The 16,513-nt window shown below is 42.2% G+C and overlaps 1 protein-coding gene across 1 annotated transcript in view; it reads right to left on the bottom strand.

The window, feature by feature from the left end:
* Positions 1 to 245: 245 nt before the first annotated feature.
* Positions 246 to 16,513, bottom strand: part of LOC134670422 (translocation protein SEC62) — a 33,344-nt gene continuing 17,076 nt past the window's right edge. The window contains exons 4-9 of the mRNA XM_063528269.1: positions 15,653 to 15,763; positions 14,487 to 14,704; positions 11,269 to 11,455; positions 7,479 to 7,640; positions 7,131 to 7,240; positions 246 to 403 (exon numbers count right to left, since the gene is read on the bottom strand). Of these exons, the coding sequence (XP_063384339.1) occupies positions 277 to 403; positions 7,131 to 7,240; positions 7,479 to 7,640; positions 11,269 to 11,455; positions 14,487 to 14,704; positions 15,653 to 15,763 (915 nt within the window). The 3' untranslated portion in view covers positions 246 to 276. The remainder of the gene's footprint in view (positions 404 to 7,130; positions 7,241 to 7,478; positions 7,641 to 11,268; positions 11,456 to 14,486; positions 14,705 to 15,652; positions 15,764 to 16,513) is intronic.

Genomic DNA, 16,513 nt, shown 5'->3' with positions numbered 1-16,513 from the left:
TCTCGGTACAAAAAGTACTGAGGTTGACTGAAATAGCAAGACACGTTCGTACGTTTCCGTAAAAATACGATGGAAATACATTCTATACATGTCTTCCTACCACTGAACAAGCCTTTGTTTCTAAGGGCAACTTGCACCATTCACTGATCCGGGGGTTAACCGGTTCAATGGTAACCGGTTTAATTTGACACTGGATTACCGGTTTAACCGGTTAACCCCGGGTTAGTGGGATGGAGCAAGTGGCGCTGATATAGTCTAATGTTACGTGCCGTGTAGTTACTGCTCCTCCTTATCATCAAGGTCCTGGGGGTCCACCATCTCGAAGTCGCGGTCGGTCGACGATCGCTGGCTGTTCTCGCTTTCGGACTCTGACTGCTTCTCGCCAGGCGAGGGGGCCTCCTCTCTGGAAACAAGTGAAAAGCAATATTAGTGTAAGTGTGGTGAAAATACTCTTTACAGTACATATGGTCCTATTTTCCCGCACTAGTGCGTAAAATAACACTTTTCGTGCGATGTTAAAAGTTTAAAGGGCCATATGTACTGTAAAACGTTGTACGATACACATGCGAGTAGGTGGGTTCCACTTTTCCGCACTTGTATCGTAAATAACAATTTCACTTCTCATACTCGTAAAGTTCGACTTTCAGTCGTGCGTAGACGACATAAAGTTGCTTATTATGTTCTACCCCTTATTGACTTAGCAATAAAGTCCAAAATCTGCCATACAAACTGCCAGCGCGCCGGCGACTGGCTTGCCCCGTGCCCCCGACCGGCCCGAGTAGAGTTTTCTTTAGTCTTGAATAAATACGTTAAAATAACCTAAAATATTGGATATTTTTTGTACATACGTATATTTTACTCACAATTGAAGTGAAAAGTAAAGTGTAATAAAATCAGGCATAAATGCCCATTTTTATCCTCGACTATATTGGTTGCCTCGGATGGAAATGGATCGCTTTATGGCCTTGTTGTACAATCTACTGTTTTATAACTACCTCGCGCGTACGGTCATTTTTAATTTGGAGCATATGTGTGTACATTGAAAATAATAACATAATATTTAATCTATATGAAAAAGAGAAAATCAAAAGACTAGGTACACAATTTTTTTTAAGTTTTTGATCAAACGTTTTATCGTTTGAGAGATACTTATTATTTGCTCGTGTTATAGGAGACCCGGTATAGGTACACAAGGAAAAGATATACACATTATATTTATTAAGTACTTGAATTTTTATTGCATAAAATAAAACATATTGTACATTACTATACTATTACGATGTTTTGCGGTAATCCATAATTATTAATTAAAATATTACTAATGCTTTGCAATACAAATGTAAGATTAATTGCATACAAAAATAAAAATACTAGTATAATGATAGCACTACTTGACTAGCACGTTATTATATCGCGGATGGGTAAAGCAGGCATATTGTTTATTAATAGGTAATATTATCAATTAGTCATTTATGTATAGTATGACTGTATTATAATGCTAATGTATATTGGAATATACATAATAATTGTTTATTATTAATATAATATAATAAAGAAGACGAAACTATAATTCAATCCTTTTGACCGCCGTCATTTCGCTGGCCCAATATTACAGGGTTCTATATTTCACTTTTATCGAACTGAAATTTGAACAACTTTTATCGAACTGAATCGAATTTCAACTATCTTGAAAAATGTAACATAGAACCCTGTAATATTGGGCCAGCGATTTGATAATGGCTTTGGAGCATACGGACCCTTCTCTGACGGAATTAATTTAGGATTTTATAAATATTTCATAGACTACGCATCTGGCAGTGGTTCTTCCAACGGCGGATTATTTTTCATCTCATAAGCATTATGCACCATCTCATCCGAAGTGTGCAGCATCAGAGCAAACGTCAACTCAGGTATGTTATTCTCACAGGCGAACTCCAGAAGACTATACAAACTGTAGAACTCTACAGTTTCGACCAGTTTTGTAATACAGTCCGCCTTTAAGTTGGACATGGAGTATTGGATAGCGAAGAGTAGCATTGGACGGACGTCCACGTCGGGTAGCCTTCCTAGATACATGTAGTCCTTTATATATTGTAGAGTTAGGTGTGTCGCTCCCTTAATCTATAAAAAAATAATTGAGATTGTCAAATGTTTATCTATCTGTCGGCGGCTGATCGTAAGATCAGGCATATCGTGAAATTCCTAGGCATATCTTATAAACGTGAAAATCTTTGACTCGTTCCCTGAGTCGACGGAGCTCTATTTCTGGGCATTTTGCCCTTCGGGCATCTGAAGCAACCTAACGAACCTATCCTGCATAGGCAGGATATTGGTTGCTGCATATTGGTTTAATGTGACTCTCGTCAAAACATTACACAGGAACATTACGATCTGCCTGATCTTACGATCGGCCGCCGACATATCTATACAGACAGTTTCACGCCCATTCATAGAGTGGGGTATTACGCATTTTATTACATTCCGTGCCGGAAACCCGACTATCGGGTATATTTCGTTCCCAGGTCGGACGACGCGATAATCAGGATCGTGGTACTACAGCTTTATATGACGAAATTGTTGTGGACTGGCTCGGATGTCTTGTTTGCTTGGATGGCAATGAATGTGTTAAGAGTCAGGAAACCGCCGCCAAATAGCAGATCCTATGCAATTGAAGTTAAGCTCTCATTTTAAAACGACTTGCTTAAATTACGTGAAACTTGGCATGAACATTACAATTTCTAGCAACGAACAATAGTACCAGACATATACTCGCATGGTCCTGTAAAATTTCATGTTATTTGATAAAATGATAATTTTTAAAATAAAACTTAAATTTTGATATATGGCGGTAGCGAAGTTCGTGACTCTTACGGATGAATTTCTCAAGATTTTTTTACAAATAGGACTCTTGAAAATCAGGAACCTATATACAAACTATACTGACCTCAACGCATCCTTCATTAATGTCCTTCCACACCGACGTAAACATATTCTTAAACTTGTTGCTATGCGCCGCTAAACACGCCTTGTGTACGGGTACTTTAGTATCTTCTAGAGACAGATTAAAATCTATTATATCCGTATCATCGTACAAGTCAGCGAATGACACAGATCCCGATTTAGTCACCGTAAAAATTACTTCAACATCGTCTAATGTATAGCAAGGATCCTTGAATGTGAGCTGTCCCTTCCCCAGTTCGACCCAATCCGTCCAAGCGTCGGTGCAAATGAACTGTTTGACAATTTTCGTTTTAGTGCACAGTACTTTTAACTTGACAGTGATATCTTTTCCCTTGTCGATTTTCTTTGTGGATATGTTTATGGTGACAGGCAATGGTGGCTTGGCGGTACTATAGGTAGTAGTTGGTTTGATTGTTGGTATTTTCTGGTCAAATTGTAGCCTTATATCGACTAAATCATCAATTTCGAACTGCCCTTGACCGACTTGAGGGACACTGAGTGTTTGTTGATTTATATATCAATGAAAATGCTAATTTCATGCACGGCCCTCTTAGTATGCGTTTGTAAGATCTGAAAAAAGTTATGGGTACGTAATATTTTGCATAATATGTTATCTTGATTTAACCTTTTCGCTGCAGCGTCAATGAAGTAACAAAGTGTCAACGCCAAGCCACAAATTGCACGTGAACAACCCGTATACATATCAAGTCGTGGCGTGTGGGGCATGAAATGTAGTGGCTTTATATCAATGGCGGCGAAAAGGTTAAAGTAACACGATTTTCATTAAAACGGGACGTTATAAAATTGTTATTCATCCTCATCCCTACCCTACTTATATTATAAATGCGAAAATCACTCCGTCTGTCTGTCTTTTACCTCTTCACGCTTAAACCGGTGAACCGAATTATATGAAATTTAGTATGAAGATAGATTTAGTCCAGGGAAAGAACATAGGATAGTTTTTATCCCGGAAGTTGTCCCTTAAAAGGGGGAACGGGAATTGATAGTTTGTACTAAATAGTATCAAACACGTTCTGTCTCTATCTATCTGACTGGGATAATCTCAATCTGACCAATTATCTTTCTTTTCAATTATTCAATACTTCAATTTTAATTTAATAATTAATAATTGCATAATTTTCCAGTCAGAACAGGCGATGTGTTACAAGTATATGCATAGTTTAATAGACTATCGCTAAGCAAGATAATATTTATAACAATACTCGTACATAAATGCCCTTTACAATTTATCAACATAGGATATGATAAGACTTAAAAGTAGGCACATTAATTCCGTAATTAAATCAATACACCGTGTTTTTTTTGATTTCCGTTAATTTCAAGGGTGCATTCCTGAGCTTAAATTAAGTAACTTTCTCAAAGACACCGATGTTCTAATTAACTCCATTTCGGAGATAATCAATAATTTATTTTTTTCCTATAAGGCCTCTACAAGCGTGTACGATTGCCTTAGGGCTGGTTTACATATTGGTTAGTGTTAAGAATGAGTTCATACATTTGCTACTAAACTTAAGTACAATCTCGGTCGATCGATGTTCCAAATGACATTGATATGTCACAGATTTCAATTGTTTGGTTGAGTTAAATGTAATGCCCGTGTTACAACAACGCTATATGCTACATTTAATTACTTTTTAAACTTAATTTGTTCTTTAAAAAAAAGCAAAAAAAAATGTTTTTTTTGAAAATTAACTATGCCAATTAGTTCACTTAAACGTTCTCAACGATACCCCGAAGTTAACGGAATTCAATAAAAACACGGTGTATATACAAGGTCATGCGCTGGACATGATAAGTACATGCGTTATGTTTATTTTTGTATGGGATCTTGAACGGCGCGTCAATCGGGACGTTTTGGAAACTCAAAATCCCATACAAAATGAGACTTAACGAAAACGCGTAGGTAAGGTACGTCTGTTTGTTAATTTTGTTTGATAATAAAATTATAGGCCAATCAAATTAGATTTTTTCGAATTCTAGCTTGCTCCATTTCAGGAGTAGTGGGAAAAATTTTGCTCTTTTTTAGTTTTTTGCTTGTAAGTTCAAAAACGGTATGTCCAACGGAAAATTTGCTCTAAACATGATACAAATTGACATCTGAGGATCCGAGAGATACCTTAATATGAGTTCGTACTCAAAGACCAAAAATGGCCGCCACTTTGAATTTCTTTTTTTTTTGTAAAATCGTGTTAAAATCCGAATTTTTCTTACCAGTGTCTAATCTAGAACAACCTATTAATGTTACTACCACATTGATTTTGCGAGTTCCTTCTACATCGAGTGGTTTTGTCAATCCAAGGTAAAATGTAACTCCCAAGGCCCCCAAAATGTATCCACACCTCCTGGGATGGAGCAAACTCGGATTATACGAATTTAGGGCCTAATGAAGGCATTAAAATGATTTCTAGCTTGCTGGGAATTAATTCCTCAAAACACTTTTTTTGGATCTAATTTGATTGGCCTATTACACAAACGCCAGGAAATTGATCATAACTCAGACAGACAGACACCGGGACATATAAAACTATAAACTAGTAAAATATTGAAATATACTCACATTTCCAGAGACATGGTGATGTTTCCTCACTTTGATTTTTACCCGAAGACAAAAATAATGTTTTCCACACGTCTATTAGACACACAATGTAGATGTGAAATAATATCAAACGCTTTTAAACATCGTAGGATACTTCGGGTGCCTAAGCATTTAGAAATACAACTTTATTCTCTGCAGTTAAAGTTCAGAATCGAGTGTCTTGGGTTTACTACGTCCTACATGTGAATAGTCCTTGTAGTATTCCTATGATTTGCAGCGCGTGCGTGATAAGGACTCTAATGGCATGACCTTGAGATGCATACAATGCCACACTTCCTGTCATATGAAGCAGGGATGTTGCGGATGCAGATTTTTATACGAGAGATACGGATATTTAAAGGCTCACATCCGCGGATGCGGATGTCAAGATTAGGTTCTTAAAAACGTCAAATATTACATTTTAGTAATTTTTAGGGTTCCGTACCCAAAGGGTAAAACGGGACCCTATTACTAAGACTTCGCCGTCCGTCCGTCCGTCCGTCCATCTGTCTGTCACCAGGCTCTACGAACCGTGATAGCTAGACAGTTGAAATTTTCACAGATGATGTATTTCTGTTGCCGCTATAACAACAAATACTAAAAACAGAATAAAATAAAGATTTAAGTGGGGCTCCCATACAGCAAACGTGATTTTTGACCAAAGTTAAGCAACGTCGGGCGTGGTCAGTGCTTGGATGGGTGACCGTTTTCTTTTTGCATTTTTTCCCGTTTTTTTTTTGCTTTATGGTACGGAACCCTTCGTGCGCGAGTCCGACTCGCACTTGACCGGTTTTTTATTAAAGAAAAAGAAACGTTTAGTATGTGAACAAGAATATAGGTGCATTATATTTAATAAACAGTAACTTGGCCGACTTTTCTCGATCTAGACGATTTTGTTATAGGTAATGACGAAATTACCTAGCACTTATGCTGCTGCTAAGACGTTCCTGTATCGACTTGTTCGACATCCGCATCCGCATTAAGCTCCGCATCGATTTTATGCGGATGCGGATTTTGTAAGGCTGGTTTTAGTGTCACGCGGACCGTCCGTGCGGATCGCTCCGCACCGGACCAATATGTATTAAGTTCAGGGAGCGTTACAGAGTAAAGCTGACGGGTCCGCGCGTACGACCGACCAAACCATAGCCTAGGAATCCTCTAGACCGAGTTTAGAGCAATTATTTCATGAAACCGATGATGCCAAAAATACGGGCGTGCGGGGGACGAGGTGAGCGAAGCCCCTGGCGTGATTGGTCCGTTCAAAGACACGGGCGTCACACAAAGACACTTTCGACTCGAAAATGGAGTAATCCTACCGTATGCGTGGCAGAGGGGGTAGCGCTACTATGCTCAGTCTGGAGGATATGTCTTGTCTGTGTGTTATATTGTGTACATACTTGGTGTCAGCGGGCTCCTCCCTTGTCGCCGGCGCGTCGCTGGTGAGCGGGGCGGCCAGCGGCGCCTTCTCCTCCTCGTCGTCGGAGAGCTTGTCTTTCTTGCGTTTCTTCTTTTTAGAAGACTTGTCGCTCTCTGTCTGCCGGTGAGATGGCATGATGGCATATAATGTACATACTTGGTGTCAGCGGGCTCCTCCCTTGTCGCCGGCGCGTCGCTGGCGAGCGGGGCGGGCAGCGGCGCCTTCTCCTCCTCGTCGTCGGAGAGCTTGTCTTTCTTGCGTTTCTTCTCTTTAGAAGACTTGTCGCTCTCTATCTGCCGCTGAGATGGCATGATGGCATATAATGTACATACTTGGTGTCAGCGGGCTCCTCCCTTGTCGCCGGCGCGTCGCTGGCGAGCGGGGCGGCCAGCGGCGCCTTCTCCTCCTCGTCGTCGGAGAGCTTGTCTTTCTTGCGTTTCTTCTCTTTAGAAGACTTGTCGCTCTCTATCTGCCGGTGAGATGGCATGATGGCATATAATGTACATACTTGGTGTCAGCGGGCTCCTCCCTTGTCGCCGGCGCGTCGCTGGCGGGCGGGGCGACCAGCGGCGCCTTCTCCTCCTCGTCGTCGGAGAGCTTGTCTTTCTTGCGTTTCTTCTTTTTAGAAGACTTGTCGCTCTCCGAGCCGGGGCCGCGGTATTCGTACTGAAAACATACGTGTATTTTAAATACGTACTATTACTAGTGTAAAAAGTAACAGTGGACCGACTTCGTTGTTGTTTGCGTAAATACCGACACCGCATAAGAACACAGTAGAGTTGTCACTGACTTTTAGACACCCACACAAACATACCAAACATTTAAAAAAAGACACACCAGCCCTCTAAGTAGTACCGAGCTACTAACAATGGCGATGTATGCAGCTCGGGTGGGCGCGATCCGCCCCTCGCACCCCGCACGATTGCCCTGTCTAGACGGCTTCGTTAACTGACTGTATTTATTCAGTAACATCATTAATATTGCATCTGCTACCCGTGAGAACGTAAAACTTCATGGTGCGGTTTAACCTCTAGCCGCCCAGAGACCTATAAGAAGGTGTCCTGTTCCATTCTAATTTGAACTTTGTGTCGACAAAATAAAATTTAATTTTGCTTGGCAAGTTTTGACGTATAGCTAGAGGTTAAGTAAACTTTGTATAAATCTTCAACTACTGTACAAACAGCAACACTCATAACTGTACACGGGTGGACCTTATTACAAAAGGCATAAGGTCCACTGTTGTGCAGTTAACAGTGTGTATGTGTATACATCAAAACATCCTTTTAACATTAAAGCGTTTGCTACATAAAGCGTTTTGGAACTGAAGGATTCGCCGCGACCTTCATTCGGCGCCATATGGGACTAGATAATAAACATAATTTTGTCTATATTACCAAATAAAGACCTGAATACTGAATAATAAACCCTTGTTGGTAACAGTATAAGGAAGGTAAAACGAAAATTATGATTGTTTGTTATTGTTATTTTATATTGAAATAATTATTTTATTACTTGTATAATTTGTATTTTATTTTGACTTGAAAAATGTACTATTTTATATTTTGCCAATTAAAATCTGTATTCTGTATTCTGGTGTCTTTTTGACCAGTAGTCCAACTTCGAAATAGTACATTATTGCAGAGGCCGGGAAAGGGCAATTCGTGGATGAGTTTCGATTTTGTCGGACGACGCGAAGCGGAGTCCGACAAAGAAGACGAATCCACGAATTGCTATTCCTGCCGAGGCATATATAGTGCTTTTCTCCAAACATGCGAGGAAATAAGCTAAAATAATTATTATTTAAGCATCAAGCATCACTCAAATCAAACCTTCACATCCAAAATGTCAAAAACAATTTCCCTCTTTAATTAATTTTTAAAAGTTAAAAGCTCAAACTTATTCTGCCATTCAGTACCATTCAATATTCGTTCATTCAATATAATTGCGCAATATAGTTTGTCAAACCAACTTTTCAGTCAGTAAGAACCAGGAAAACTGCACCCATCCTTTTCTTTTGGGTGCTAGTACTAGTGTAAGACAAAGATAGTATGATTCTCTTTGTCTATGTTTGAAATGAGAAAGTCCTTTGACAAACGTTATGTAAGCGATTAAATAGTTTTGTATTTGCCCTTAAAAGAATCGCTAAAATTTCGGATCGAAAAACTGCGTTATTAGCCTATCATGGATATGTTGGATCAATTCTTCGTTATGGTATGGTTTTCTGGGGCAACTCTACAAACAAAAAACTAGTTTTCGGTGCTCAAAAAAATTGTGTTCGCGCCATCTGTGGTGTAAAACGAACTGAAAGCTGTAGACCTTATTTCAAAGATCTTAATATAATGTCAATGACCGGTCTTTATATTTATGAAGTGTCAGTTTTTGTTAAATCAAACCCCGATTTATTCCCATTAGTATCAGAAAACTCCAGGAACAGGCGTTTCAAGTACAAAATTAACCCAGTAGCTGGCAAAACTGCGTTATTGCGAAACGGCATACTGGGTATGGCCTCTAAAGTATATAATCATTTACCAGAAGAGTTAAAAGAGTTACACCTAAATCTATTTAAAAGAAAATTAAAGGCAGAGCTAATTGAAAAAACATATTATAAAATAGAACATTTTTTTAATGATAAATTTTAATGTAATCCTATTTAAAATAATAATTCAATAATGTATTATAACGACATGTAAGATGGAAGTCTATTTTGTATTAACTCTCTTCCTGTTTCATTTTTTTTTTTTGACTATATCACATTATGCCTAATTATTTTTATTACTTATTTAAATCAGTAATAATATGCATGCACTAGATTAAGTAGTTAACTAGGTTAAACATACTTTAATTTTCACATGCCTAACGGCCGAATGTATTAAGGTTCAATATCATTATTGTAACATCTCATGTACCATATGTTCTTGTGAATAAATGACAATACAATACAATACAAACTATGTAAGCTTTATGAACACGGATGAGATTTAAAAAAAATATAAAAATAATCTTTGATTTTATTAAGCAGTATTCGCACGATCATACACGTGAAATGATAGCTGATCGGGTCGTGTAGAAGCGGCTCGCGGCAATAATAATTGGCTGTTTGCGTTTTTTATTATTAAAAAGTAAAAAACACTACAGTAATAAGTTATTACTGTAGTGTTTTTTTACTTCCCTTCCGCTAGAACAGGACAGCGATAGTTTGATGTTATTTAGTTAGAGTTTGACATTAACGAAGAACTTCCCGTACTATTTTTGCTACAGTAAGGTGAACATTTCCGAGCATATTGGAGAAAATTTTATTTTATATACCTCGTTCGAAACTCTAAGTGCCAGTTGCACCAACCAGCTTTGACAGACTGATCATCGTCAGCCGGCGCGCCCCGCGCCTTTACTATGAAACTTTCCATACATAAAAATTTAGCGAACTCTTTAACGTTCGTAACAGTTTGGTGCAACCGACCCTAAATCTCGGACGTACTTGCTCGCCGACGACGGTCCGCGCGGGCGCGCGGGCGCGCGCTGTCGCGTCGTCACTTGTTTTTACCCAAGATCCGCTCATTTTTAGGGTTCCGTACCCAAAGGATAAAAACGGGACCCTATTATTAAAGACTCCACTGTCCGTCTGTCTGTAATCAGGCTGGCTAGACAGTTAAAATTTTCACACATGGTTGCATGGTGTATTTCTGTTGCCGCTATAACAACAAATACTAAAAAGTACACTTGGCCGGTTTTTTTAGTTCGAAGTTGGACTACACGGTATAAATCGGTGTACACTGCCTGTTGGGTAGCAGCCAGAGATGGTGCCGCGAAAACGTTGGCGGCCACACTAGACAGAACACCACGACGCGAACTACGGCCAGCTATGATCACTCACCTTATACAGCGGCCAGAAGGAGGCGAAGAACCCCACGTCCTCTGTCAGGCTGGGTAGCAGCCAGAGATGTCACGACGTTAGCAGCCACACTAGACAGAACACCACGTCGCGAACTACGGCCAGCTATGATCACTCACCTTATACAGCGGCCAGAAGGAGGCGAAGAACCCCACGTCCTCGGTCAGGTTGGGTAGCAGCCAGAGATGGTGCCGCGACAACGTTAGCAGCCACACTAGACAGAACACCACTACGCGAACTACGGCCCACTATGATCACTCACCTTATACAGCGGCCAGAAGGAGGCGAAGAACCCCACTTCCTCGGTCAGGTTGGGTAGCAGCCAGAGATGGTGCCGCGACAACGTTAGCAGCCACACTAGACAGAACACCACCTCGGGAACTACGGCCCACTATGATCACTCACCTTATACAGCGGCCAGAAGGAGGCGAAGAACCCCACGTCCTCGGTCAGATTGGGTAGCAGCCAGAGATGGTGCCGCGACAACGTTAGCAGCCACACTAGACAAAACACCACGACGCGCAGTACGGCCAGAGCGATGATAAGCACCAGGAACGCGGCGGCCGCGATCGATAAGTAGTATACGCCTTTTCTGTAATACGAAAAAAACTAAATAAAAACCATAGTCTAATAAAACATGGTCTTCTCTTCCCAGAGTGACACAAGACTACGTCACAATAACATGGCCGCTATATATAGCGCTATCGCATATTCTCGTATAGCGCTGTCGCATGATGACGTAGGCTTGTGTCAGTCACGTGACCACGAAAAGACGGGAAGAGACCAAGCGGAGTATATTATTATACCATGATAAAAACAATGTTTCTTAAATTTGGAATTTTCAATTTGGCTTAACAGAGATTGTACCCCTCCCTGCCTTTATCCTTCTTACTGTCTTTTCCCCTCCTTACCTTTCTCGATTTCGGGGTTGGACCCATAGTAAAATTTAAGTGTGACCTACATATTCACCCCGCAAAGTTTGGTCAGAGACAACAATTTAACCCTGTATCTCTCTCTCTCTCTCTCTTTGTTGTCCTTGTCTTGTGTCCTACAGAATAGATTAAGTACCTATCTCACCTGACAGTAGCTCCGCACACCCAGTAGTACCACGGCATGGGGTCGTATATCTCTATCTTTGTTCTCCTTGTCTTATGTCCTATACAATAGATGGTGTCTCACCTGACAGTAGCGGGCCACAGCGGGAACATGCAGACGCCGATGGTCCCGAACACGACCAGCGCTCCGCACACCCAGTAGTACCACGGCATGGGGTCGTATATCTCTATCTTTGTTGTCCTTGTCTTATGTCCTATACAATAGATGGTGTCTCACCTAACAGTAGCGGGCCACAGCGGGAACATGCAGACGCCGATGGTCCCGAACACGACCAGCGCTCCGCACACCCAGTAGTACCACGGCATGGGGTCGTATATCTCTATCTTTGTTCTCCTTGTCTTATGTCCTATACAATAGATGGTGTCTCACCTGACAGTAGCGGGCCACAGCGGGAACATGCAGACGCCGATGGTCCCGAACACGACCAGCGCTCCGCACACCCAGTAGTACCACGGCATGGGGTCGTATATCTCTATCTTTGTTCTCCTTGTCTTATGTCCTATACAATAGATGGTGTCTCACCTGACAGTAGCGGGCCACAGCGGGAACATGCAGACGCCGATGGTCCCGAACACGACCAGCGCTCCGCACACCCAGTAGTACCACGGCATGGGGTCGTATATCTCTATCTTTGTTGTCCTTGTCTTATGTCCTATACAATAGATGGTGTCTCACCTAACAGTAGCGGGCCACAGCGGGAACATGCAGACGCCGATGGTCCCGAACACGACCAGCGCTCCGCACACCCAGTAGTACCACGGCATGGGGTCGTATATCTCTATCTTTGTTGTCCTTGTCTTATGTCCTATACAATAGATGGTGTCTCACCTGACAGTAGCGGGCCACAGCGGGAACATGCAGACGCCGATGGTCCCGAACACGACCAGCGCTCCGCACACCCAGTAGTACCACGGCATGGGGTCGTATATCTCTATCTTTGTTGTCCTTGTCTTATGTCCTATACAATAGATGGTGTCTCACCTGACAGTAGCGGGCCACAGCGGGAACATGCAGACACCGATGCTCCCGAACACGACCAGCGCTCCGCACACCCAGTAGTACCACGGCATGGGGTCGTATATCTCTTTGTTGTCCTTGTCTTGTGTCCTATACAATAGATGGTGTCTCACCTGACAGTAGCGGGCCACAGCGGGAACATGCAGACGCCGATGGTCCCGAACACGACCAACGCCCCGCACACCCAGTAGTACCACGGCATGGGGTCGTATATCTCTATCTTTGTTGTCCTTGTCTTATGTCCTATACAATAGATGGTGTCTCACCTGACAGTAGCGGGCCACAGCGGGAACATGCAGACGCCGATGGTCCCGAACACGACCAACGCCCCGCACACCCAGTAGTACCACGGCATGGGGTCGTATATCTCTATCTTTGTTCTCCTTGTCTTATGTCCTATACAATAGATGGTGTCTCACCTGACAGTAGCGGGCCACAGCGGGAACATGCAGACGCCGATGGTCCCGAACACGACCAGCGCTCCGCACACCCAGTAGTACCACGGCATGGGGTCGTATATCTCTATCTTTGTTCTCCTTGTCTTATGTCCTATACAATAGATGGTGTCTCACCTGACAGTAGCGGGCCACAGCGGGAACATGCAGACGCCGATGGTCCCGAACACGACCAACGCCCCGCACACCCAGTAGTACCACGGCATGGGGTCGTATATCTCTATCTTTGTTCTCCTTGTCTTATGTCCTATACAATAGATGGTGTCTCACCTGACAGTAGCGGGCCACAGCGGGAACATGCAGACGCCGATGGTCCCGAACACGACCAGCGCTCCGCACACCCAGTAGTACCACGGCATGGGGTCGTATATCTCTATCTTTGTTGTCCTTGTCTTATGTCCTATACAATAGATGGTGTCTCACCTGACAGTAGCGGGCCACAGCGGGAACATGCAGACGCCGATGGTCCCGAACACGACCAACGCCCCGCACACCCAGTAGTACCACGGCATGGGGTCGTATATCTCTATCTTTGTTCTCCTTGTCTTATGTCCTATACAATAGATGGTGTCTCACCTGACAGTAGCGGGCCACAGCGGGAACATGCAGACGCCGATGGTCCCGAACACGACCAGCGCTCCGCACACCCAGTAGTACCACGGCATGGGGTCGTATATCTCTATCTTTGTTGTCCTTGTCTTATGTCCTATACAATAGATGGTGTCTCACCTGACAGTAGCGGGCCACAGCGGGAACATGCAGACGCCGATGGTCCCGAACACGACCAACGCCCCGCACACCCAGTAGTACCACGGCATGGGGTCGTATATCTCTATCTTTGTTCTCCTTGTCTTATGTCCTATACAATAGATGGTGTCTCACCTGACAGTAGCGGGCCACAGCGGGAACATGCAGACGCCGATGGTCCCGAACACGACCAACGCTCCGCACACCCAGTAGTACCACGGCATGGGGTCGTATATCTCTATCTTTGCTGTCCTTGTCTTATGTCCTATACAATAGATGGTATCTCACCTGACAGTAGCGGGCCACAGCGGGAACATGCAGACGCCGATGGTCCCGAACACGACCAACGCCCCGCACACCCAGTAGTACCACGGCATGGGGTCGTATATCCACACGTAGGCGTCCAAAGTGTCCAGGAATACTTGCTCCATGTGCATTTCTAGCCGGATCTTGCGTTTCTTCTTCTCTTTCTCTTTGTTGTCCTTGTCCTTGCCGTCTTTTGTGTCCTGTAGAATAAATAGATAAATATATATTTCTTATAAATAGAATTCAGACTTGCTCTAACGCGATGTTAGAAAGAAAAATCCTTTGAACTTTGTTATTTTCGTAACAATTTCTAGCATAAATAAGATAACTAACACATTTATGCGTATCCCAACCCCTATCATAGACCGAAGCGTAGTCTATAATGAGTCTTGTTCCAATCATAGATCTGTCTATTAATAATACAAGACAGCGCTAATAGCACAATTAACTCCTTTTTTTGCAAATGAATTATTATGAATTATAAAAATAATATGTGAGGAAATAGTGAACTATAAAAAGACAATAGGTCATAACATAACATTATAGATACCAAATAGGCATTATTTTTTTATATGTTGTTGTTACTGCAGTAGAAACACATCTGAAATAGAGATAATTTGAAATAGAGAGTTACTGTCATGGTAAATTATGTAGCTACAGTACATTTACTGAAATATCAGTGAAAGAATAAGGATCAAAGTCAAATGGCGTTCTAACAGTGTTAATCTTCTGTCGAAAGTGGCAGTAAATTTACAGTGGCTACATAATTTACTTTGACAATCCGCTTCTATACACTCTATTCTCTTTGCTCATGCTAAGCGTACTTTCTTTATTAGTATAACCTATGTATGTATCTACCTATAGTTGTATTATTCAGGCCTTCAACATCTTGACAGATGATTTATGCAGCGTCTGTAAGCGAGGAACAACGTCTCTCGTGGCTGTATAAGCCAATGCGGGACCGGCATTTGCGACCGCATTTGTGGCAGCTGAAGCTGGGAGCCATGTCGGCATCATCAGGTGGATTTGTGCCTCTTTGCGCGTTTTCGGGCAAGGTCTTGGAACCACGCGCTGTCATGAATTTCGCGACCTTTCGCGATGGCACGATGTTTCGATGATAGTTGTATAATATCATTGGGTATTCTTACCTTTCCCTCACTCGCGCTGACCTGACTCTTCTCGTCCTTTTCATCGCCACTCTTGTTTTTATCTGCGTCCTTCTTCTTCTTGCCTTTTAACTCCTGTTCGCTCACTGGTACCTGAAATGAAATATTTTAATATCAGGCAACGAAGCCACACAGAGAAAGTTCATAAAACTAACATGCATAATGCAAAATATAATTGGAGCAGAATACGATGGCAGGGAGACAATAAATTCACGAAAGCTTTACTTTCTGAGGTTTAGACGTCAGCCATAAATATAGTCGAAGAGGTAATTTACTTACCTCTAATTTTTTCTGATTTAATGGCTTCTGAGAATATTATTCGTGATAGCTCGTACAGCCCCGATGCAAATTATTTCGTCTAGTTCCACGCAACAATTTTGTTTATTTTAACAAATTTTACACATTCGAACATAAAATGACCCGGTAATGGGAACCAAAATAGCAATGTTTAATGTAGTTTATTTTGATCGTATAATAAAACTGCACCGTCTCCGCTGGCTTGGCCATCTCGAAAGGATGGGTGAAGATCGGGCAGCCAAAAAGGCCTACTTGGGTCGACCAAATGGACGCCGTCCTGTTGGTCGTCCTAAATACCGTTGGGCAGATAGAGTGGAGGCAGATCTCCGTGAGCTCGGAGTCGGCGAAAGCTGGCGGGATACCGCTCTGGACCGATCAAAGTGGCGTGCTCTTGTGTTGGAGGCCAAGACTCATTTTGGGTCATCGCGCCAACCAAGTAAGTAAGTAAGTAAGTAGTAATAAAACTGCATGAGACTTTTATTGCTGAAAAAAAGGACTTTTCAAAAACGTTGTCCAAATCATATTGTCCTCTCCTACAGCACTGCT

Source organism: Cydia fagiglandana, chromosome 13 (genome assembly GCF_963556715.1).
Source record: "Cydia fagiglandana chromosome 13, ilCydFagi1.1, whole genome shotgun sequence".
In the NCBI taxonomy this organism is placed as follows: domain Eukaryota; kingdom Metazoa; phylum Arthropoda; class Insecta; order Lepidoptera; family Tortricidae; genus Cydia; species Cydia fagiglandana.
Note: the sequence above shows the minus strand (reverse complement) of the source record. Positions and strands in the feature narration are given on the sequence as shown.